This window comes from Tubulanus polymorphus, chromosome 1 (assembly GCF_964204645.1).
Source record: "Tubulanus polymorphus chromosome 1, tnTubPoly1.2, whole genome shotgun sequence".
NCBI classification, from domain to species: domain Eukaryota; kingdom Metazoa; phylum Nemertea; class Palaeonemertea; order Tubulaniformes; family Tubulanidae; genus Tubulanus; species Tubulanus polymorphus.
Genome location: NC_134025.1, coordinates 2,061,858 through 2,085,696, shown reverse-complemented (window position 1 = coordinate 2,085,696; position 23,839 = coordinate 2,061,858). Strand labels below are relative to the sequence as shown.

The window sequence follows — 23,839 nt, the reverse complement described above, 5'->3', positions numbered from 1 at the left end:
GGTGTTACTGGTGGTTGAGTGACTCCTGGTGTAACTGGTGGTTGAGTAAGACCTGGTGTTACTGGTGGTTGAGTGACACCTGGTGTTACTGGTGGTTGAGTGACTCCTGGTGTAACTGGTGGTTGAGTAAGACCTGGTGTAACTGGTGGTTGAGTGACTCCTGGTGTAACTGGTGGTTGAGTGACTCCTGGTGTTACAGGTGGTTGGGTGACGCCTGGTGTTACTGGTGGTTGAGTGACTCCTGGTGTTACTGGTGGTTTAGTGACTCCTGGTGTAACTGGTGGTTGAGTAAGACCTGGTGTTACTGGTGGTTGAGTGACACCTGGTGTTACTGGTGGTTGAGTGACTCCTGGTGTTACTGGTGGTTGAGTAACGCCTGGTGTTACTGGTGGTTGAGTGACTCCTGGTGTTACTGGTGGTTTGGTGACTCCTGGTGTAACTGGTGGTTGAGTGACACCTGGTGTGACTGGTGGTTTAGTGACCCCTGGTGTTACTGGTGGTTGGGTGATTCCTGGTGTTACTGGGGGTTGAGTGACCCCTGGTGTTACAGGTGGTTGAGTGACTCCTGGTGTTACTGGTGGTTTAGTGACACCTGGTGTTACAGGTGGTTGGGTGACTCCTGGTGTTACTGGTGGTTGAGTGACACCTGGTGTAACTGGTGGTTGAGTAACGCCTGGTGTTACTGGTGGTTGAGTGACACCTGGTGTGACTGGTGGTTGAGTGACCCCTGGTGTTACTGGTGGTTGAGTGACTCCTGGTGTAACTGGCGGTTGAGTGACACCTGGTGTTACTGGTGGTTGAGTGACTCCTGGTGTTACTGGTGGTTGAGTAACGCCTGGTGTTACTGGTGGTTGAGTGACTCCTGGTGTTACAGGTGGTTGGGTGACGCCTGGTGTTACTGGTGGTTGAGTGACTCCTGGTGTAACTGGTGGTTGAGTGACACCTGGTGTTACTGGTGGTTGAGTGACTCCTGGTGTTACTGGTGGTTGAGTAACGCCTGGTGTTACTGGTGGTTGAGTGACTCCTGGTGTTACTGGTTGTTTGGTGACTCCTGGTGTAACTGGTGGTTGAGTGACACCTGGTGTGACTGGTGGTTTAGTGACCCCTGGTGTTACTGGTGGTTGGGTAACGCCAGGTGTGACTGGTGGTTGAGTGACTCCTGGTGTTACAGGTGGTTGAGTGACTCCTGGTGTTACTGGTGGTTTAGTGACACCTGGTGTTACAGGTGGTTGGGTGACTCCTGGTGTTACTGGTGGTTGAGTGACACCTGGTGTAACTGGTGGTTGAGTAACGCCTGGTGTTACTGGTGGTTGAGTGACACCTGGTGTGACTGGTGGTTGAGTGACCCCGGGTGTTACTGGTGGTTGAGTGACTCCTGGTGTAACTGGCGGTTGAGTGACACCTGGTGTTACTGGTGGTTGAGTGACTCCTGGTGTTACTGGTGGTTGAGTAACGCCTGGTGTTACTGGTGGTTGAGTGACTCCTGGTGTTACAGGTGGTTGGGTGACTCCTGGTGTTACTGGTGGTTTGGTGACTCCTGGTGTAACTGGTGGTTGAGTGACACCTGGTGTGACTGGTGGTTGAGTGACCCCTGGTGTTACTGGTGGTTGGGTAATGCCAGGAGTAACTGGTGGTTGAGTGACTCCTGGTGTAATTGGTGGTTGAGTGACTCCTGGTGTTACAGGTGGTTGAGTGACTCCTGGTGTTACTGGTGGTTGAGTGACTCCTGGTGTTACTGGTGGTTGAGTGACTCCTGGTGTAACTGGTGGTTGAGTAAGACCTGGTGTTACTGGTGGTTGAGTGACACCTGGTGTTACTGGTGGTTGAGTGACTCCTGGTGTAACTGGTGGTTGAGTAAGACCTGGTGTTACTGGTGGTTGAGTGACACCTGGTGTTACTGGTGGTTGAGTGACTCCTGGTGTAACTGGTGGTTGAGTAAGACCTGGTGTAACTGGTGGTTGAGTGACTCCTGGTGTAACTGGTGGTTGAGTGATTCCTGGTGTTACAGGTGGTTGGGTGACGCCTGGTGTTACTGGTGGTTGAGTGACTCCTGGTGTTACTGGTGGTTTAGTGACTCCTGGTGTAACTGGTGGTTGAGTGACACCTGGTGTGACTGGTGGTTGAGTGACCCCTGGTGTTACTGGTGGTTGGGTAACGCCAGGTGTTACTGGTGGTTGAGTGACTCCTGGTGTAACTGGTGGTTGAGTGACTCCTGGTGTTACAGGTGGTTGGGTGACGCCTGGTGTTACAGGTGGTTGGGTGACTCCTGGTGTTACTGGTGGTTTGGTGACTCCTGGTGTAACTGGTGGTTGAGTGACTCCTGGTGTAACTGGTGGTTGAGTGACTCCTGGTGTTACAGGTGGTTGGGTGACGCCTGGTGTTACAGGTGGTTGGGTGACTCCTGGTGTTACTGGTGGTTTGGTGACTCCTGGTGTTACTGGTGGTTGAGTGACTCCTGGTGTAATTGGTGGTTGAGTGACTCCTGGTGTTACAGGTGGTTGAGTGACTCCTGGTGTTACTGGTGGTTGAGTGACTCCTGGTGTTACTGGTGGTTGAGTGACTCCTGGTGTAACTGGTGGTTGAGTAAGACCTGGTGTTACTGGTGGTTGAGTGACACCTGGTGTTACTGGTGGTTGAGTGACTCCTGGTGTAACTGGTGGTTGAGTAAGACCTGGTGTAACTGGTGGTTGAGTGACTCCTGGTGTAACTGGTGGTTGAGTGACTCCTGGTGTTACAGGTGGTTGGGTGACGCCTGGTGTTACTGGTGGTTGAGTGACTCCTGGTGTTACTGGTGGTTTAGTGACTCCTGGTGTAACTGGTGGTTGAGTAAGACCTGGTGTTACTGGTGGTTGAGTGACTCCTGGTGTAACTGGTGGATGAGTGACTCCTGGTGTTACAGGTGGTTGGGTGACGCCTGGTGTTACTGGTGGTTGAGTGACTCCTGGTGTAACTGGTGGTTGAGTGACACCTGGTGTTACTGGTGGTTGAGTGACTCCTGGTGTTACTGGTGGTTGAGTAACGCCTGGTGTTACTGGTGGTTGAGTGACTCCTGGTGTTACTGGTGGTTGAGTGACTCCTGGTGTAACTGGTGGTTGAGTGACACCTGGTGTGACTGGTGGTTTAGTGACCCCTGGTGTTACTGGTGGTTGGGTAACGCCAGGTGTGACTGGTGGTTGAGTGACCCCTGGTGTTACAGGTGGTTGAGTGACTCCTGGTGTTACTGGTGGTTTAGTGACACCTGGTGTTACAGGTGGTTGGGTGACTCCTGGTGTTACCGGTGGTTGAGTGACACCTGGTGTAACTGGTGGTTGAGTAACGCCTGGTGTTACTGGTGGTTGAGTGACACCTGGTGTGACTGGTGGTTGAGTGACCCCTGGTGTTACTGGTGGTTGAGTGACTCCTGGTGTAACTGGCGGTTGAGTGACACCTGGTGTTACTGGTGGTTGAGTGACTCCTGGTGTTACTGGTGGTTGAGTAACGCCTGGTGTTACTGGTGGTTGAGTGACTCCTGGTGTTACAGGTGGTTGGGTGACGCCTGGTGTTACTGGTGGTTGAGTGACTCCTGGTGTAACTGGTGGTTGAGTGACACCTGGTGTTACTGGTGGTTGAGTGACTCCTGGTGTTACTGGTGGTTGAGTAACGCCTGGTGTTACTGGTGGTTGAGTGACTCCTGGTGTTACTGGTTGTTTGGTGACTCCTGGTGTAACTGGTGGTTGAGTAACTCCTGGTGTTACTGGTGGTTTAGTGACCCCTGGTGTTACTGGTGGTTGGGTAACGCCAGGTGTGACTGGTGGTTGAGTGACTCCTGGTGTTACAGGTGGTTGAGTGACTCCTGGTGTTACTGGTGGTTTAGTGACACCTGGTGTTACAGGTGGCTGGGTGACTCCTGGTGTTACTGGTGGTTGAGTGACACCTGGTGTAACTGGTGGTTGAGTAACGCCTGGTGTTACTGGTGGTTGAGTGACACCTGGTGTGACTGGTGGTTGAGTGACCCCTGGTGTTACTGGTGGTTGAGTGACTCCTGGTGTAACTGGCGGTTGAGTGACACCTGGTGTTACTGGTGGTTGAGTGACTCCTGGTGTTACTGGTGGTTGAGTAACGCCTGGTGTTACTGGTGGTTGAGTGACTCCTGGTGTTACAGGTGGTTGGGTGACTCCTGGTGTTACTGGTGGTTTGGTGACTCCTGGTGTAACTGGTGGTTGAGTGACACCTGGTGTGACTGGTGGTTGAGTGACCCCTGGTGTTACTGGTGGTTGGGTAACGCCAGGTGTTACTGGTGGTTGAGTGACTCCTGGTGTAACTGGTGGTTGAGTGACTCCTGGTGTTACAGGTGGTTGGGTGACGCCTGGTGTTACAGGTGGTTGGGTGACTCCTGGTGTTACTGGTGGTTTGGTCACTCCTGGTGTAACTGGTGGTTGAGTGACACCTGGTGTGACTGGTGGTTGAGTGACCCCTGGTGTTACTGGTGGTTGGGTAATGCCAGGAGTAACTGGTGGTTGAGTGACTCCTGGTGTAATTGGTGGTTGAGTGACTCCTGGTGTTACAGGTGGTTGAGTGACTCCTGGTGTTACTGGTGGTTGAGTGACCCCTGGTGTTACTGGTGGTTGAGTGACTCCTGGTGTAACTGGTGGTTGAGTAAGACCTGGTGTTACTGGTGGTTGAGTGACACCTGGTGTTACTGGTGGTTGAGTGACTCCTGGTGTAACTGGTGGTTGAGTAAGACCTGGTGTTACTGGTGGTTGAGTGACACCTGGTGTTACTGGTGGTTGAGTGACTCCTGGTGTAACTGGTGGTTGAGTAAGACCTGGTGTAACTGGTGGTTGAGTGACTCCTGGTGTAACTGGTGGTTGAGTGACTCCTGGTGTTACAGGTGGTTGGGTGACGCCTGGTGTTACTGGTGGTTGAGTGACTCCTGGTGTTACTGGTGGTTTAGTGACTCCTGGTGTAACTGGTGGTTGAGTGACACCTGGTGTGACTGGTGGTTGAGTGACCCCTGGTGTTACTGGTGGTTGGGTAACGCCAGGTGTTACTGGTGGTTGAGTGACTCCTGGTGTAACTGGTGGTTGAGTGACTCCTGGTGTTACAGGTGGTTGGGTGACGCCTGGTGTTACAGGTGGCTGGGTGACTCCTGGTGTTACTGGTGGTTTGGTGACTCCTGGTGTAACTGGTGGTTGAGTGACACCTGGTGTGACTGGTGGTTGAGTGACCCCTGGTGTTACTGGTGGTTGGGTAATGCCAGGAGTAACTGGTGGTTGAGTGACTCCTGGTGTAATTGGTGGTTGAGTGACTCCTGGTGTTACAGGTGGTTGAGTGACTCCTGGTGTTACTGGTGGTTGAGTGACTCCTGGTGTTACTGGTGGTTGAGTGACTCCTGGTGTAACTGGTGGTTGAGTAAGACCTGGTGTTACTGGTGGTTGAGTGACACCTGGTGTTACTGGTGGTTGAGTGACTCCTGGTGTAACTGGTGGTTGAGTAAGACCTGGTGTTACTGGTGGTTGAGTGACACCTGGTGTTACTGGTGGTTGAGTGACTCCTGGTGTAACTGGTGGTTGAGTAAGACCTGGTGTTACTGGTGGTTGAGTGACTCCTGGTGTAACTGGTGGTTGAGTGACTCCTGGTGTTACAGGTGGTTGGGTGACGCCTGGTGTTACTGGTGGTTGAGTGACTCCTGGTGTTACTGGTGGTTTAGTGACTCCTGGTGTAACTGGTGGTTGAGTAAGACCTGGTGTTACTGGTGGTTGAGTGACTCCTGGTGTAACTGGTGGTTGAGTGACTCCTGGTGTTACAGGTGGTTGGGTGACGCCTGGTGTTACTGGTGGTTGAGTGACTCCTGGTGTTACTGGTGGTTGAGTGATTCCTGGTGTAACTGGTGGTTTAGTGACACCTGGTGTTACTGGTGGTTGAGTGACTCCTGGTGTAACTGGTGGTTGAGTGACACCCGGTGTTACTGGTGGTTGAGTGACTCCTGGTGTAACGGGTGGTTGAGTGACTCCTGGTGTAACTGGTGGTTGAGTGACTCCTGGTGTAACTGGTGGTTGAGTGACACCAGGTGATACTGGTGGTTGGGTGACTCCTGGTGTAACGGGTGGTTGGGTGACACCTGGTGTTACTGGTGGTTGAGTGACTCCTGGTGTTATTGGTGGTTTAGTGACACCTGGTGTTACTGGTGGTTGAGTGACTCCTGGTGTAACGGGTGGTTGGGTGACACCTGGTGTAAGTGGTGGTGGAGTAACTCCTGGAGTTACTGGTGGTTGAGTGACTGCTGGTGTTACTGGTGGTTGAGTGACTCCTGGAGTAACTGGAGGTTTTGTGACTCCGGGTGTTACTGGTGGTTGAGTGACTCCTGGTGTAACTGGTGGTTGAGTAAGACCTGGTGTTACTGGTGGTTGAGTGACACCTGGTGTTACTGGTGGTTGAGTGACTCCTGGTGTAACTGGTGGTTGAGTAAGACCTGGTGTTACTGGTGGTTGAGTGACTCCTGGTGTAACTGGTGGTTGAGTGACTCCTGGTGTTACTGGTGGTTGAGTGACTCCTGGTGTAACTGGTGGTTGAGTGACTCCAGGTGTAACTGGTGGTTGAGTAACTCCTGGTGTTACTGGTGGTTGAGTGACTCCTGGTGTTACAGGTGGTTGAGTGACTCCTGGTGTTATAGGTGGTTGGGTGACGCCTGGTGTAACTGGTGGTTGAGTAAGACCTGGTGTTACTGGTGGTTGAGTGACTCCTGGTGTTAGTGGTGGTTTAGTGACTCCTGGTGTAACTGGTGGTTGAGTGACTCCTGGTGTTACAGGTGGTTGGGTGACGCCTGGTGTAACTGGTGGTTGAGTAAGACCTGGCGTTACTGGTGGTTGAGTGACTGCTGGTGTAACTGGTGGTTGAGTGATTCCTGGAGTAACTGGAGGTTTTGTGACTCCGTGTGTTACTGGTGGTTGAGTGACTCCTGGTGTAACTGGTGGTTGAGTAAGACCTGGTGTTACTGGTGGTTGAGTGACTCCTGGTGTAACTGGTGGTTGAGTGACACCTGGTGTTAATGGTGGTTGAGTGACTCCTGGTGTGACTGGTGGTTGAGTAAGACCTGGTGTTACTGGTGGTTGAGTGACTCCTGGTGTTACTGGTGGTTGAGTGACTCCAGGTGTAACTGGTGGTTGAGTGACTCCAGGTGTAACTGGTGGTTGAGTGACGCCTGGTGTAACGGGTGGTTGGGTGACACCTGGTGTTACTGGTGGTTGAGTGACTCCTGGTGTGACTGGTGGTTGAGTGACACCTGGTGTTAATGGTGGTTGAGTGACTCCTGGTGTGACTGGTGGTTGAGTAAGACCTGGTGTTACTGGTGGTTGAGTGACTCCTGGTGTAACTGGTGGTTGAGTGACTCCAGGTGTTACTGGTGGTTGAGTGACTCCAGGTGTAACTGGTGGTTGAGTGACGCCTGGTGTAACTGGTGGTTGAGTGACGCCTGGTGTAACTGGTGGTTGAGTGACCCCTGGTGTTACTGGTGGTTGGGTGACCCCTGGTGTAACTGGTGGTTGGGTGACTCCTGGTGTTACTGGTGGTTGAGTGACTCCTGGTGTAACTGGTGGTTGAGTGACGCCTGGTGTAACTGGTGGTTGAGTGACCCCTGGTGTTACTGGTGGTTGGGTGACCCCTGGTGTAACTGGTGGTTGAGTGACGCCTGGTGTAACTGGTGGTTGAGTGACCCCTGGTGTTACTGGTGGTTGGGTGACCCCTGGTGTAACTGGTGGTTGGGTGACTCCTGGTGTTACTGGTGGTTGAGTGACTCCTGGTGTAACTGGTGGTTGAGTGACTCCTGGTGTGACTGGTGGTTGAGTGACTCCCGGTGTTACTGGTGGTTGAGTGACTCCTGGTGTTACTGGTGGTTGTGTGACTCCTGGTGTGACTGGTGGTTGAGTGACTCCTGGTGTGACTGGTGGTTGAGTGACTCCTGGTGTTACTGGTGGTTGAGTGACACCCGGTGTAACTGGTGGTTGGGTAACACCAGGTGTAACTGGTGGTTTGGTGACTCCTGGTGTTACAGGTGGTTGAGTGACTCCTGGTGTAACTGGTGGTTGAGTGACACCTGGTGTTACTGGTGGTTGAGTGACTCCTGGTGTTACTGGTGGTTTAGTGACGCCTGGTGTTACTGGTGGTTTAGTGACGCCTGGTGTTACTGGTGGTTGTGTGACTCCTGGTGTTACTGGTGGTTGAGTAACGCCTGGTGTTACTGGTGGTTGAGTGACTCCTGGTGTTACTGGTGGTTTAGTGACTCCAGGTGTAACTGGTGGTTGAGTGACTCCTGGTGTTACAGGTGGTTGAGTGACTCCTGGTGTTACAGGTGGTTGGGTGACGCCTGGTGTAACTGGTGGTTGAGTAAGACCTGGTGTTACTGGTGGTTGAGTGACTCCTGGTGTAACTGGTGGTTGAGTGACTCCTGGTGTTACTGGTGGTTTCGTGACTCCAGGTGTAACTGGTGGTTGAGTGACTCCTGGTGTTACAGGTGGTTGAGTGACTCCTGGTGTTACAGGTGGTTGGGTGACGCCTGGTGTAACTGGTGGTTGAGTAAGACCTGGTGTTACTGGTGGTTGAGTGACTCCTGGTGTAACTGGTGGTTGAGTGACTCCAGGTGTAACTGGTGGTTGAGTGACTCCTGGTGTAACTGGTGGTTGAGTGACTCCTGGTGTTACTGGTGGTTTTGTGACTCCTGGTGTTACTGGTGGTTGAGTGACTCCTGGTGTTACAGGTGGTTGGGTGACGCCTGGTGTTACTGGTGGTTGAGTGACTCCTGGTGTAACTGGTGGTTGAGTAAGACCCGGTGTTACTGGTGGTTGAGTGACTCCTGGTGTAACTGGTGGTTGAGTGACTCCAGGTGTAACTGGTGGTTGAGTGACTCCTGGTGTTACTGGTGGTTGAGTGACTCCTGGTGTTACTGGTGGTTGAGTAACGCCTGGTGTTACTGGTGGTTGAGTGACTCCTGGTGTTACTGGTGGTTTAGTGACTCCAGGTGTAACTGGTGGTTGAGTGACTCCTGGTGTTACAGGTGGTTGAGTGACTCCTGGTGTTACAGATGGTTGGGTGACGCCTGGTGTAACTGGTGGTTGAGTAAGACCTGGTGTTACTGGTGGTTGTCTGACTCCTGGTGTAACTGGTGGTTGAGTGACTCCAGGTGTAACTGGTGGTTGAGTGACTCCTGGTGTAACTGGTGGTTGAGTGACTCCTGGTGTTACTGGTGGTTTTGTGACTCCTGGTGTTACTGGTGGTTGAGTGACTCCTGGTGTTACAGGTGGTTGGGTGACGCCTGGTGTTACTGGTGGTTGAGTGACTCCTGGTGTAACTGGTGGTTGAGTAAGACCTGGTGTTACTGGTGGTTGAGTGACTCCTGGTGTAACTGGTGGTTGAGTGACTCCAGGTGTAACTGGTGGTTGAGTGACTCCTGGTGTAACTGGTGGTTGAGTGACTCCAGGTGTAACTGGTGGTTGAGTGACTCCAGGTGTAACTGGTGGTTGAGTGACTCCTGGTGTAACTGGTGGTTGAGTGACTCCAGGTGTAACAGGTGGTTGAGTGACTCCTGGTGTCACTGGTGGTTTGGTGACCCCTGGTGTTACTGGTGGTTGGGTGACTCCTGGTGTTACTGGTGGTTGAGTGACACCTGGTGTTACTGGTGGTTGAGTGACTCCTGGTGTTACTGGTGGTTGTGTGACTCCTGGTGTGACTGGTGGTTGAGTGACTCCTGGTGTGACTGGTGGTTGAGTGACTCCTGGTGTGACTGGTGGTTGAGTGACACCTGGTGTTACTGGTGGTTGAGTGACCCCTGGTGTGACTGGTGGTTGAGTGACTCCTGGTGTTACTGGTGGTTGAGTGACTCCTGGTGTTACTGGTGGTTGAGTGACTCCTGGTGTGACTGGTGGTTGAGTGACACCTGGTGTTACTGGTGGTTGAGTGACCCCTGGTGTGACTGGTGGTTGAGTGACACCTGGTGTGACTGGTGGTTGAGTGACCCCTGGTGTGACTGGTGGTTGAGTGACTCCTGGTGTAACTGGTGGTTGAGTGACTCCTGGTGTAACTGGTGGTTGAGTGACTCCTGGTGTTACTGGTGGTTGAGTGACTCCTGGTGTAACTGGTGGTTTAGTGATACTTGGTGTAACTGGTGGTTGAGTGACTCCTGGTGTGACTGGTGGTTGAGTGACACCTGGTGTTACTGGTGGTTGAGTGACCCCTGGTGTGACTGGTGGTTGAGTGACACCTGGTGTGACTGGTGGTTGAGTGACCCCTGGTGTGACTGGTGGTTGAGTGACTCCTGGTGTAACTGGTGGTTGAGTGACTCCTGGTGTAACTGGTGGTTGAGTGACTCCTGGTGTTACTGGTGGTTGAGTGACTCCTGGTGTAACTGGTGGTTTAGTGATACTTGGTGTAACAGGTGGTTTAGTTATTGCTGTAGTACCTGTTGTTGTTGCTACGGTTGATGTTGTTTGCTGTGTTGATGACGTCGATATAGTTGATACTGTAAATATTTAACGAGTTAATATATATCAATATGTAAATTTATCGAGATTCCACAATATCTTTATCAATTTCTACAAACCTTTTTCAAAACAAGCTTTTAGATTGATTTCAATTCCCATCTGGGACTTTCCAGCTTGATTTGTTAATTCTTTTGTTATTATTATCTTCACTTTAGTAGCTGTAATCGGTCGATTAAAATTAATCGGTGCATCCGGACTTATTGCGTTTGTAGTTGGATCTACTGTTGATGGTACTTCAACATCAGCCTTAAAATCAAATCAAATACATACATGAAGTAAATTTTACATTGTAAGGTACTAAATTCTGATTTAGATGAATATTTGTTTGTAACTTACTGGTTGAATGGGTTTATACGATTCTCCTTGTTGTTCCTGGATATAAACCTTGAAATTCGTTATATTAATGACCGTTGGCGGTAAAGATATTTCACCCAGTTCTATGGGAGTCTCTTCGTCTAACGTAATTATGATGGTGACTTCGTTTTCTTCGGTGTAATACAATTTCCCATTTCCCGGTCGCAAACCATCTTTGTCTTTTGGATTTGCGGAAGGTGGGGAAATGACAATATCGTCGATTGATATTATTGCAGGGTCTTCCATACCGTTGATCTGTTGGCACGGTGCTGTGAAAATGATAGAATTTATATTAAAAGATTTGCAAATAAACGAACCTTACTATAACGCGATAGAAATGGAATGTAAATATGCTGACTCTCAAAATATAACCCGCTTTAGAAAAAGGATGATTTCTTGAATAGTAACCGGTTTAGATTTATGAGTTTAAAAAGTCATAAATAGTAATGTCATGTACAAATAAGCAAAAATATAACATTTAAAAAATACCGTACGTAGAAACATACGAAAAAACACATATACATACGGTACGGACAAAGACAAACACATGTGCTTAGTATTCTTCATTTTATTTCATTACAAGAACTGTACAAAACTGTGCAAACAACTGTTCAAAAACAAACGTATACATGTCCAATCGAGGGAGGTGGAAAGATGGTGATATCGTCGATTGATATTGTTGCAGGGTCTTCCATCCCGTTAATCTGTTGGCACGGTGCTGTGAAATGTGAACGTGATATTAATGAATGAACTGACCTTGCAATATATAAAGAATTGACTAATGTATACGGCACGAAATTTGAAATAGACAAACAAATATAGGGAAAAAATGTTCGGTACGTATTTACCATTTGTTGTCGTACTTTCACCTGCAATGAAAAAAGTGCAAACAAAATTCAAAATACATGTTTATGAGTTTTCCTTGCTTTTTTATATTCATTACATTGCCCGATATTTCTCATCGTATTTCGTTGGTCGATTGAATGAAAAGAGTTTATGTTCTAAGTATGTTGTTCAGAAAATTCCAAATGGATTTATTGTTGAGATGTTAAAAAGTAGGCTACGTTTCCGTTCTTATCGGCCAATGGTTATTTATATCTGATACAAATTAAAATTACTTGATTCTAAATGAAGAAACGTGCATCGAAAATTTGTCGACATGATATCGAGGTTAAGGTTGATAATAACACACAAGTCATCACATCGTTTACTTACAATTTTTCTCATCGATGCCATTCTGACAATCATTGATGCCATCACAGATTTTCTCTTTTGGCAAGCATTTAAATGAAAATGCTCCACCGACTACGCAATTACGAATTGGTGTTTCGGTTTTGTTATTACACGGTTCTAAAAATATATTATAGATTCAAAATGTATCTCTGAGGTAATAGGCGATGTCGAAATATGACATGTAATTGATTTTCCATAATACTGAATGAAAAGGTAAGTCTTACCGGTGCAGTTTATCGGTACATCCTCGTCTTCACATTCGAAGCAATCGCAATAGTTATCACAAGTTATGTTTTTAGATAAACATTTTCCACTTTTACAAGTAAACTCGTCATCGGAACACGTTGGTATTGCTGTAGTGCGTGGAATTAACGAGAAAAAAAAACAGTTAAACTCTGTTAGTAAGTTTAGTTTTGAGTTTTATTTTGATAAATTCTGAGAAAACCGTTTGAGTTTCAAGACTTACGCGTAGTACAGTTTTCTTCATCGGTTCCATCTGCGCATTCAATGTCGCCGTTGCATAAATATCCGCAGCTGGTCCCGTCTGTACATGTCATTTGTTCCGGATTGCATGTCGGCTACAGAAAGGATTGAAAGAGTATTCGTATAATGCCATCATCGAACGATGTGCCAAACAAGCATTATGCGGATTTCATATTTAGATTTACCATCTCTGTCGGGGATGTGTTTTCTTTAACATCCTCTTTCGGCTCGTAGCAACCGAGTACACTCGACATGGTTATGACAGGTGGAGTTTTCTTCGAGTCACCCTCGGCTTTAATCTTGATGAATCTTGCTTCAACGCCGAGTCCTCTAAAGCGCACGCCTACTGCGTGAGCTGTATTGAATTCCTCCGGTGGTATGATCTATATATCAATTGGAAAAGATCAACGCTGAGCTCGTAAAATATGGAGGGTTCTATAGGTAATCAACATTGTACTTACCACTGTTGTTTTTCTTTCCCATTTCTTTCCATCGTTCGATATTTCTATATGAAACGTCTGAGCGAACAGTGTCCCGAATTCAATTGCCAAGATGGTCACTAATTTTGGATATTTTGCAGAAACTATTTCATATTTTATAAAGGCATTTTTGTTTTTTGAATTTTTCTTCCAATCCTTTTTCGTAAATTGTAAGTAACCCTGGCCACCACTAAGGGAACTGATCGTGTTTTCCTTGTCACTCGATGACGTGATTTTCCACTGTGGGCTCGTATTATAAATCAGTTTTTGAGGATGTTCACATTGTATTTCTGCTGTAGTCGACGGCACAATTACAGTAGTAGTTGGCAGCGCAGGTCCAGTAGTAGTCAGCACCGAAGATGTACCTGAAATATGTAATGTTATCCCCGTTAACTATTTACCAACATGTGATAACTGATTTTACTTGTGGTTGAGTGAGTTGAGTGACTCCTGCTGCAACTGGGGAGGGGGGTTGAATGACTTGGTGTAACTGGTGGTTGAGTGACTGCTGGTGTTAGTTACTGGTGGTTGAGTGACTGCTGGTGTTACTGTTGGTTGAGTGACTCCTGGTGTTACTGGTGGTTGAGTGACTCCTGGTGTTACTGGAGGTTGGGTGACCCCTGGTGTGACTGGTGGTTGAGTGACTCCTGGTGTTTCTGTTGGTTGGGTGACACCTGGTGTTACTGGTGGCTGAGTCACAGTGATTGCCATGAGCGTTATATTATTTCGGTAAGTACCTGCTGTTGTTGCTACGGTTGATGTTGTTTGCTGTGTTGATGACGTCGATATAGTTGATACTGTAAAAATTTAATTTAAAATCGATGAATAAATACACTTATCCACATTTAGCCTGATTTGAATCCTTTAAAGTAATTTCCACAAACCTTTTTCAAAACAAGCTTTTATATTGATTTCAATTCCCATCTGGGTCTTTCCAGCTTGATTTGTTAATTCTTTTGTTATTATTATCTTCACTTTAGTAGCTGTAATCGGTCGATTAAAATTGATCGGTGTATCCGGACTTATTGCGTTTGTAGTTGGATCTACTGTTGATGGTACTTCAACATCAGCCTTAAAATCAAATCAAATACATACATGAAGTAAATTTTACATTGTAAGGTACTAAATTCTGATTTAGATGAATATTTGTTTGTAACTTACTGGTTGAATGGGTTTATACGATTCTCCTTGTTGTTCCTGGATATAAACCTTGAAATTCGTTATATTAATGACCGTTGGCGGTAAAGATATTTCACCCAGTTCTATGGGAGTCTCTTCGTCTAACTCAATTATGATGGTGACTTCGTTTTCTTCGGTGTAATACAATTTCCCATTTCCCGGTCGCAAACCATTTTTGTCTTTTCGATTTGCGGGAGGTGGGGAAATGACAATATCGTCGACTGATATTGTTGCAGGGTCTTCCATACCGTTAATCTGTTGGCACGGTGCTGTGAAATGTGAACATGTATTTAATGAATGAACTGACCTTGCAATATATAAAGAATCGACTAATGTATACGGCACGAAATTTGAAATTAAGAAAAGAATAACAGGGAAAAATGTTCGGTACATATTTACCATTTGTTGTCGTACTTTCACCTGCAATGAAAAAAGTGCAAACAAAATTCAAAATACATGTTTATGAGTTTTCCTTGCTTTTTTATATTCATTACATTGCCCGATATTTCTCATCGTATTTCGTTGGTCGATCGAATGAAAAGAGTTTATGTTCTAAGTATGTTGTTCAGAAAATTCCAAATGGATTTATTGTTGAGATGTTAAAAAGTAGGCTACGTTTCCGTTCTTATCGGCCAATGGTTATTTATATCTGATACAAATTAAAATTACTTGATTCTAAATGAAGAAACGTGCATCGAAAATTTGTCGACATGATATCGAGGTTAAGGTTGATAATAACACACAAGTCATCACATCGTTTACTTACAATTTTTCTCATCGATGCCATTCTGACAATCATTGATGCCATCACAGATTTTCTCTTTTGGCAAGCATTTAAATGAAAATGCTCCACCGACTACGCAATTACGAATTGGTGTTTCGGTTTTGTTATTACACGGTTCTAAAAATATATTATAGATTCAAAATGTATCTCTGAGGTAATAGGCGATGTCGAAATATGACATGTAATTGATTTTCCATAATACTGAATTGAAAAGGTAAGTCTTACCGGTGCAGTTTATCGGTACATCCTCGTCTTCACATTCGAAGCAATCGCAATAGTTATCACAAGTTATGTTTTTAGATAAACATTTTCCACTTTTACAAGTAAACTCGTCATCGGAACACGTTGGTATTGCTGTAGTGCGTGGAATTAACGAAAAAAAAAAACAGTTAAACTCTGTTAGTAAGTTTAGTTTTGAGTTTTATTTTGATAAATTCTGAGAAAACCGTTTGAGTTTCAAGACTTACGCGTAGTACAGTTTTCTTCATCGGTTCCATCTGCGCATTCAATGACGCCGTTGCATAAATATCCGCAGCTGGTCCCGTCTGTACATGTCATTTGTTCCGGATTGCATGTCGGCTACAGAAAGGATTGAAAGAGTATTCGTATAATGCCATCATCGAACGATGTGCCAAACAAGCATTATGCGGATTTCATATTTAGATTTACCATCTCTGTCGGGGATGTGTTTTCTTTAACATCCTCTTTCGGCTCGTAGCAACCGAGTACACTCGACATGGTTACGACAGGTGGAGTTTTCTTCGAGTCACCCTCGGCTTTAATCTTGATGAATCTTGCTTCAACGCCGAGTCCTCTAAAGCGCACGCCTACTGCGTGAGCTGTATTGAATTCCTCCGGTGGTATGATCTATATATCAATTGGAAAAGATCAACGCTGAGCTCGTAAAATATGGAGGGTTCTATAGGTAATCAACATTGTACTTACCACTGTTGTTTTTCTTTCCCATTTCTTTCCATCGTTCGATATTTCTATATGAAACGTCTGAGCGAACAGTGTCCCGAATTCAATTGCCAAGATGGTCACTAATTTTGGATATTTTGCAGAAACTATTTCATATTTTATAAAGGCATTTTTGTTTTTTGAATTTTTCTTCCAATCCTTTTTCGTAAATTGTAAGTAACCCTGGCCACCACTAAGGGAACTTATCGTGTTTTCCTTGTCACTCGATGACGTGATTTTCCACTGTGGGCTCGTATTATAAATCAGTTTTTGAGGATGTTCACATTGTATTTCTGCTGTAGTCGACGGCACAATTACAGTAGTAGTTGGCAGCGCAGGTCCAGTAGTAGTCAGCACCGAAGATGTACCTGAAATATGTAATGTTATCCCCGTTAACTATTTACCAACATGTGATAACTGATTTTACTTGTGGTTGAGTGAGTTGAGTGACTCCTGCTGCAACTGGGGAGGGGGGTTGAATGACTTGGTGTAACTGGTGGTTGAGTGACTGCTGGTGTTACTGGTGGTTGAGTGACTGCTGGTGTTACTGTTGGTTGAGTGACTCCTGGTGTTACTGGTGGTTGAGTGACTCCTGGTGTTACTGGAGGTTGGGTGACTCCTGGTGTTACTGGTGGTTGAGTGACTCCTGGTGTTACTGGAGGTTGGGTGACCCCTGGTGTGACTGGTGGTTGAGTGACTCCTGGTGTTTCTGTTGGTTGGGTGACACCTGGTGTTACTGGTGGCTGAGTCACAGTGATTGCCATGAGCGTTATATTATTTCGGTAAGTACCTGCTGTTGTTGCTACGGTTGATGTTGTTTGCTGTGTTGATGACGTCGATATAGTTGATACTGTAAAAATTTAATTTAAAATCGATGAATAAATACACTTATCCACATTTAGCCTGATTTGAATCCTTTAAAGTAATTTCCACAAACCTTTTTCAAAACAAGCTTTTATATTGATTTCAATTCCCATCTGGGTCTTTCCAGCTTGATTTGTTAATTCTTTTGTTATTATTATCTTCACTTTAGTAGCTGTAATCGGTCGATTAAAATTAATCGGTGCATCCGGACTTATTGCGTTTGTAGTTGGATCTACTGTTGATGGTACTTCAACATCAGCCTTAAAATCGAATCAAATACATACATGAAGTAAATTTTACATTGTAAGGTACTAAATTCTGATTTAGATGAATATTTGTTTGTAACTTACTGGTTGAATGGGTTTATACGATTCTCCTTGTTGTTCCTGGATATAAACCTTGAAATTCGTTATATTAATGACCGTTGGCGGTAAAGATATTTCACCCAGTTCTATGGGAGTCTCTTCGTCTAACTCAATTATGATGGTGACTTCGTTTTCTTCGGTGTAATACAATTTCCCATTTCCCGGTCGCAAACCATTTTTGTCTTTTCGATTTGCGGGAGGTGGGGAAATGACAATATCGTCGACTGATATTGTTGCAGGGTCTTCCATACCGTTAATCTGTTGGCACGGTGCTGTGAAATGTGAACATGTATTTAATGAATGAACTGACCTTGCAATATATAAAGAATCGACTAATGTATACGGCACGAAATTTGAAATTAAGAAAAGAATAACAGGGAAAAATGTTCGGTACATATTTACCATTTGTTGTCGTACTTTCACCTGCAATGAAAAAAGTGCAAACAAAATTCAAAATACATGTTTATGAGTTTTCCTTGCTTTTTTATATTCATTACATTGCCCGATATTTCTCATCGTATTTCGTTGGTCGATCGAATGAAAAGAGTTTATGTTCTAAGTATGTTGTTCAGAAAATTCCAAATGGATTTATTGTTGAGATGTTAAAAAGTAGGCTACGTTTCCGTTCTTATCGGCCAATGGTTATTTATATCTGATACAAATTAAAATTACTTGATTCTAAATGAAGAAACGTGCATCGAAAATTTGTCGACATGATATCGAGGTTAAGGTTGATAATAACACACAAGTCATCACATCGTTTACTTACAATTTTTCTCATCGATGCCATTCTGACAATCATTGATGCCATCACAGATTTTCTCTTTTGGCAAGCATTTAAATGAAAATGCTCCACCGACTACGCAATTACGAATTGGTGTTTCGGTTTTGTTATTACACGGTTCTAAAAATATATTATAGATTCAAAATGTATCTCTGAGGTAATAGGCGATGTCGAAATATGACATGTAATTGATTTTCCATAATACTGAATTGAAAAGGTAAGTCTTACCGGTGCAGTTTATCGGTACATCCTCGTCTTCACATTCGAAGCAATCGCAATAGTTATCACAAGTTATGTTTTTAGATAAACATTTTCCACTTTTACAAGTAAACTCGTCATCGGAACACGTTGGTATTGCTGTAGTGCGTGGAATTAACGAAAAAAAAAAACAGTTAAACTCTGTTAGTAAGTTTAGTTTTGAGTTTTATTTTGATAAATTCTGAGAAAACCGTTTGAGTTTCAAGACTTACGCGTAGTACAGTTTTCTTCATCGGTTCCATCTGCGCATTCAATGACGCCGTTGCATAAATATCCGCAGCTGGTCCCGTCTGTACATGTCATTTGTTCCGGATTGCATGTCGGCTACAGAAAGGATTGAAAGAGTATTCGTATAATGCCATCATCGAACGATGTGCCAAACAAGCATTATGCGGATTTCATATTTAGATTTACCATCTCTGTCGGGGATGTGTTTTCTTTAACATCCTCTTTCGGCTCGTAGCAACCGAGTACACTCGACATGGTTATGACAGGTGGAGTTTTCTTCGAGTCACCCTCGGCTTTAATCTTGATGAATCTTGCTTCAACGCCGAGTCCTCTAAAGCGCACGCCTACTGCGTGAGCTGTATTGAATTCCTCCGGTGGTATGATCTATATATCAATTGGAAAAGATCAACGCTGAGCTCGTAAAATATGGAGGGTTCTATAGGTAATCAACATTGTACTTACCACTGTTGTTTTTCTTTCCCATTTCTTTCCATCGTTCGATATTTCTATATGAAACGTCTGAGCGAACAGTGTCCCGAATTCAATTGCCAAGATGGTCACTAATTTTGGATATTTTGCAGAAACTATTTCATATTTTATAAAGGCATTTTTGTTTTTTGAATTTTTCTTCCAATCCTTTTTCGTAAATTGTAAGTAACCCTGGCCACCACTAAGGGAACTTATCGTGTTTTCCTTGTCACTCGATGACGTGATTTTCCACTGTGGGCTCGTATTATAAATCAGTTTTTGAGGATGTTCACATTGTATTTCTGCTGTAGTCGACGGCACAATTACAGTAGTAGTTGGCAGCGCAGGTCCAGTAGTAGTCAGCACCGAAGATGTACCTGAAATATGTAATGTTATCCCCGTTAACTATTTACCAACATGTGATAACTGATTTTACTTGTGGTTGAGTGAGTTGAGTGACTCCTGCTGCAACTGGGGAGGGGGGTTGAATGACTTGGTGTAACTGGTGGTTGAGTGACTGCTGGTGTTACTGGTGGTTGAGTGACTGCTGGTGTTACTGTTGGTTGAGTGACTCCTGGTGTTACTGGTGGTTGAGTGACTCCTGGTGTTACTGGAGGTTGGGTGACCCCTGGTGTGACTGGTGGTTGAGTGACTCCTGGTGTTTCTGTTGGTTGGGTGACACCTGGTGTTACTGGTGGCTGAGTCACAGTGATTGCCATGAGCGTTATATTATTTCGGTAAGTACCTGCTGTTGTTGCTACGGTTGATGTTGTTTGCTGTGTTGATGACGTCGATATAGTTGATACTGTAAAAATTTAATTTAAAATCGATGAATAAATACACTTATCCACATTTAGCCTGATTTGAATCCTTTAAAGTAATTTCCACAAACCTTTTTCAAAACAAGCTTTTATATTGATTTCAATTCCCATCTGGGTCTTTCCAGCTTGATTTGTTAATTCTTTTGTTATTATTATCTTCACTTTAGTAGCTGTAATCGGTCGATTAAAATTAATCGGTGCATCCGGACTTATTGCGTTTGTAGTTGGATCTACTGTTGATGGTACTTCAACATCAGCCTTAAAATCAAATCAAATACATACATGAAGTAAATTTTACATTGTAAGGTACTAAATTCTGATTTAGATGAATATTTGTTTGTAACTTACTGGTTGAATGGGTTTATACGATTCTCCTTGTTGTTCCTGGATATAAACCTTGAAATTCGTTATATTAATGACCGTTGGCGGTAAAGATATTTCACCCAGTTCTATGGGAGTCTCTTCGTCTAACTCAATTATGATGGTGACTTCGTTTTCTTCGGTGTAATACAATTTCCCATTTCCCGGTCGCAAACCATCTTTGTCTTTTCGATTTGCGGGAGGTGGGGAAATGACAATATCGTCGACTGATATTGTTGCAGGGTCTTCCATACCGTTAATCTGTTGGCACGGTGCTGTGAAATGTGAACATGTATTTAATGAATGAACTGACCTTGCAATATATAAAGAATCGACTAATGTATACGGCACGAAATTTGAAATTAAGAAAAGAATAACAGGGAAAAATGTTCGGTACATATTTACCATTTGTTGTCGTACTTTCACCTGCAATGAAAAAAGTGCAAACAAAATTCAAAATACATGTTTATGAGTTTTCCTTGCTTTTTTATATTCATTACATTGCCCGATACTTCTCATCGTATTTCGTTGGTCGATCGAATGAAAAGAGTTTATGTTCTAAGTATGTTGTTCAGAAAATTCCAAATGGATTTATTGTTGAGATGTTAAAAAGTAGGCTACGTTTCCGTTCTTATCGGCCAATGGTTATTTATATCTGATACAAATTAAAATTACTTGATTCTAAATGAAGAAACGTGCATCGAAAATTTGTCGACATGATATCGAGGTTAAGGTTGATAATAACATACAAGTCATCACATCGTTTACTTACAATTTTTCTCATCGATGCCATTCTGACAATCATTGATGCCATCACAGATTTTCTCTTTTGGCAAGCATTTAAATGAAAATGCTCCACCGACTACGCAATTACGAATTGGTGTTTCGGTTTTGTTATTACACGGTTCTAAAAATATATTATAGATTCAAAATGTATCTCTGAGGTAATAGGCGATGTCGACATATGACATGTAATTGATTTTCCATAATACTGAATTGAAGAGGTAAGTCTTACCGGTGCAGTTTATCGGTACATCCTCGTCTTCACATTCGAAGCAATCGCAATAGTTATCACAAGTTATGTTTTTAGATAAACATTTTCCACTTTTACAAGTAAACTCGTCATCGGAACACGTTGGTATTGCTGTAGTGCGTGGAATTAACGAAAAAAAAAACAGTTAAACTCTGTTAGTAAGTTTAGTTTTGAGTTTTATTTTGATAAATTCTGAGAAAACCGTTTGAGTTTCAAGACTTACGCGTAGTACAGTTTTCTTCATCGGTTCCATCTGCGCATTCAATGTCGCCGTTGCATAAATATCCGCAGCTGGTCCCGTCTGTACATGTCATTTGTTCCGGATTGCATGTCGGCTACAGAAAGGATTGAAAGAGTATTCGTATAATGCCATCATCGAACGATGTGCCAAACAAGCATTATGCGGATTTCATATTTAGATTTACCATCTCTGTCGGGGATGTGTTTTCTTTAACATCCTCTTTCGGCTCGTAGCAACCGAGTACACTCGACATGGTTATGACAGGTGGAGTTTTCTTCGAGTCACCCTCGGCTTTAATCTTGATGAATCTTGCTTCAACGCCGAGTCCTCTAAAGCGCACGCCTACTGCGTGAGCTGTATTGAATTCCTCCGGTGGTATGATCTATATATCAATTGGAAAAGATCAACGCTGAGCTCGTAAAATATGGAGGGTTCTATAGGTAATCAACATTGTACTTACCACTGTTGTTTTTCTTTCCCATTTCTTTCCATCGTTCGATATTTCTATATGAAACGTCTGAGCGAACAGTGTCCCGAATTCAATTGCCAAGATGGTCACTAATTTTGGATATTTTGCAGAAACTATTTCATATTTTATAAAGGCATTTTTGTTTTTTGAATTTTTCTTCCAATCCTTTTTCGTAAATTGTAAGTAACCCTGGCCACCACTAAGGGAACTGATCGTGTTTTCCTTGTCACTCGATGACGTGATTTTCCACTGTGGGCTCGTATTATAAATCAGTTTTTGAGGATGTTCACATTGTATTTCTGCTGTAGTCGACGGCACAATTACAGTAGTAGTTGGCAGCGCAGGTCCAGTAGTAGTCAGCACCGAAGATGTACCTGAAATATGTAATATTACTGCTGATTACTTCTGCTTTCTTAAAGAAAGATGGATTTTTCGAAAATGTTTATTTGCCCGTTAGAATTTAAATCGATTTCCTTCAAGTACTTTTCCTTCTACTATAGTTCTTGCCAATATTCGCACCATAAAAAAAGGTAAGTACTATTCGGAAATACCAATTTTAGTTCCAAAAATTGTAATATCATAAATACTTACTTGTAAGTTATGCAAACATTATTTCCACAGACAAACATAAATATCGGTAGACGCGAGTGAAAAGAGTGAACAAGAACACGGCGGTTGTGCGTCACTCGATGATGATGAGAAGGCACCACCGATTCAGGATTTCGTGCACATACGACGAGATGAGAACATTAACACAAAAATGAACGTGAATCTGTATTTACACGATTAAACATACAACGATACAACACGATGGAGAAATAAGTGTCGACATACAAGGATCGGTACGTTCAGAAAATAAGTACCTATTGCCGTTGTCGTTTCTTCTGTTCCTGTAACATAATACCAAATACATTCGAATTTAACTGATGATTCTTGGAGCTCAGAAATATCATTATGTGATTGTGTTATTTAACCACTTTACGTACCATATATATCTTACTAAACTTAAAAATATGGTCCATTAAATTACTAAATTGGGAAACATTATGAAATAATTGGTGGAATATAATCTTATTTCCAAGTCTTTTTATATGCTAGTTTGCAATTTTGAATAAGTGCCCTATACTCGGAATAAAGATGTTAATGAATGGACAACTAATACACCAAGCCCCGCCTGGCCATCGGTCGGACTCATACAATATATACTTCATAAGTAGCGTAGCAGGTTATTAGATGCTGCGGTTGCCGGTTATGATTCTTGCAACTTAAACGCTCTGTCTAAAAATTTTTCTTTTTCTTAATGAAGAACCTCCATTTAAGAGACAAGGCTACTACTGATCTGCTGTTTTAAATTCAGCGAAAAAAAACAGAAAAATAACATTTCAAATCATAAAGGCTTTGTTTTATTAAAAAACATAAAAATGAGTCCATGATCATTGTCATCAAATATGAATGAATAGATAAAATGACATGAGTTGTATGTCGACAATCGTCAAGGATTTTGATTTGAGGAATTACTCTCCGGTCTTTCGTCTCTACCTCCAAATCAACGGAAAGTTAACGCGTTCAATTCTCCACGTAGCCACGGATAGTTCCAAGGGGTCATACGAAACTTCCGAAAAGCGTGAAAACATTTTTCTGTCGTCAAAAATTCCGGTAACATAAATTTCCCCTGTCAGAATGCCCTCTTCTAATTAATCGACACTAAAAATTGTGCTGCTTCCCAGAGCGGCCACTGGTGGCGCTCGTAATGATTCGTGAAAAGTATTGGAAACGTATAACTGGAACTAGTTCCACAGATGTGAGTTTGAGATAACACTGAGAGTTACAATCAGTTTCCGTTTCCAATCTTCTAACTCTCAAGTCAAACCTTAACTCAAAAACTATGGATGTTTTGTACAAACATAGGCCTATTTATCAACGGATATATTGTGTAAAAGCATAAATATCATTTACGCTTTCTCA

General features: G+C 43.8%; 3 protein-coding genes across 3 annotated transcripts in view; all 3 read right to left on the bottom strand.

Annotated features, from left to right (window-relative positions):
• Positions 1–12,101, bottom strand: part of LOC141915339 (uncharacterized) — a 47,241-nt gene extending 35,140 nt beyond the window's left edge. The window contains exons 1-5 of the mRNA XM_074806834.1: positions 12,081–12,101; positions 11,714–11,734; positions 10,848–11,120; positions 10,571–10,757; positions 10,350–10,489 (exon numbers count right to left, since the gene is read on the bottom strand). Coding sequence (XP_074662935.1) covers positions 10,350–10,489; positions 10,571–10,757; positions 10,848–11,120; positions 11,714–11,734; positions 12,081–12,101 — 642 coding nt within the window. The remainder of the gene's footprint in view (positions 1–10,349; positions 10,490–10,570; positions 10,758–10,847; positions 11,121–11,713; positions 11,735–12,080) is intronic.
• Positions 12,102–12,739: 638 nt separating this feature from the next.
• LOC141915338 (uncharacterized) lies at positions 12,740–16,747 on the bottom strand. The gene is made up of 11 exons (XM_074806832.1): positions 16,640–16,747; positions 15,693–15,890; positions 15,491–15,602; positions 15,249–15,377; positions 15,006–15,140; positions 14,639–14,659; positions 14,222–14,508; positions 13,945–14,131; positions 13,798–13,857; positions 13,376–13,425; positions 12,740–12,964 (listed from the first exon to the last, which is right to left on the bottom strand). The coding sequence occupies exons 1-11, from the start codon at positions 16,745–16,747 to the stop codon at positions 12,740–12,742; spliced, it is 1,512 nt and encodes a 503-aa protein (XP_074662933.1).
• A 758-nt stretch (positions 16,748–17,505) lies between these two features.
• Positions 17,506–19,669, bottom strand: LOC141915336 (uncharacterized). The gene is made up of 7 exons (XM_074806830.1): positions 19,562–19,669; positions 18,669–18,866; positions 18,467–18,578; positions 18,225–18,353; positions 17,982–18,116; positions 17,615–17,635; positions 17,506–17,522 (listed from the first exon to the last, which is right to left on the bottom strand). Exons 1-7 carry the CDS (start codon positions 19,667–19,669, stop codon positions 17,506–17,508), a joined length of 720 nt encoding a protein of 239 aa, XP_074662931.1.
• Positions 19,670–23,839: the final 4,170 nt, after the last annotated feature.

Bases quoted from the DNA above. Each gene is read 5' to 3' on its own strand.
- LOC141915338 (XM_074806832.1), bottom strand. From the start codon at position 16,747: ATGGCAATCACTGTGACTCAGCCACCAGTAACACCAGGTGTCACCCAA. The intron at 14,660-15,005 runs GTAAGTAAACGA...TTTTCATTGCAG, and splicing joins TGGCATCGATGAGAAAAATT to GTGAAAGTACGACAACAAAT. The intron at 12,965-13,375 runs GTAATTGTGCCG...ATTGATATATAG, and splicing joins CTGCGCTGCCAACTACTACT to ATCATACCACCGGAGGAATT.
- LOC141915336 (XM_074806830.1), bottom strand. From the start codon at position 19,669: ATGGCAATCACTGTGACTCAGCCACCAGTAACACCAGGTGTCACCCAA. The intron at 18,117-18,224 runs GTAAGACTTACC...ATATATTTTTAG, and splicing joins TGTACCGATAAACTGCACCG to AACCGTGTAATAACAAAACC. The intron at 17,636-17,981 runs GTAAGTAAACGA...TTTTCATTGCAG, and splicing joins TGGCATCGATGAGAAAAATT to GTGAAAGTACGACAACAAAT.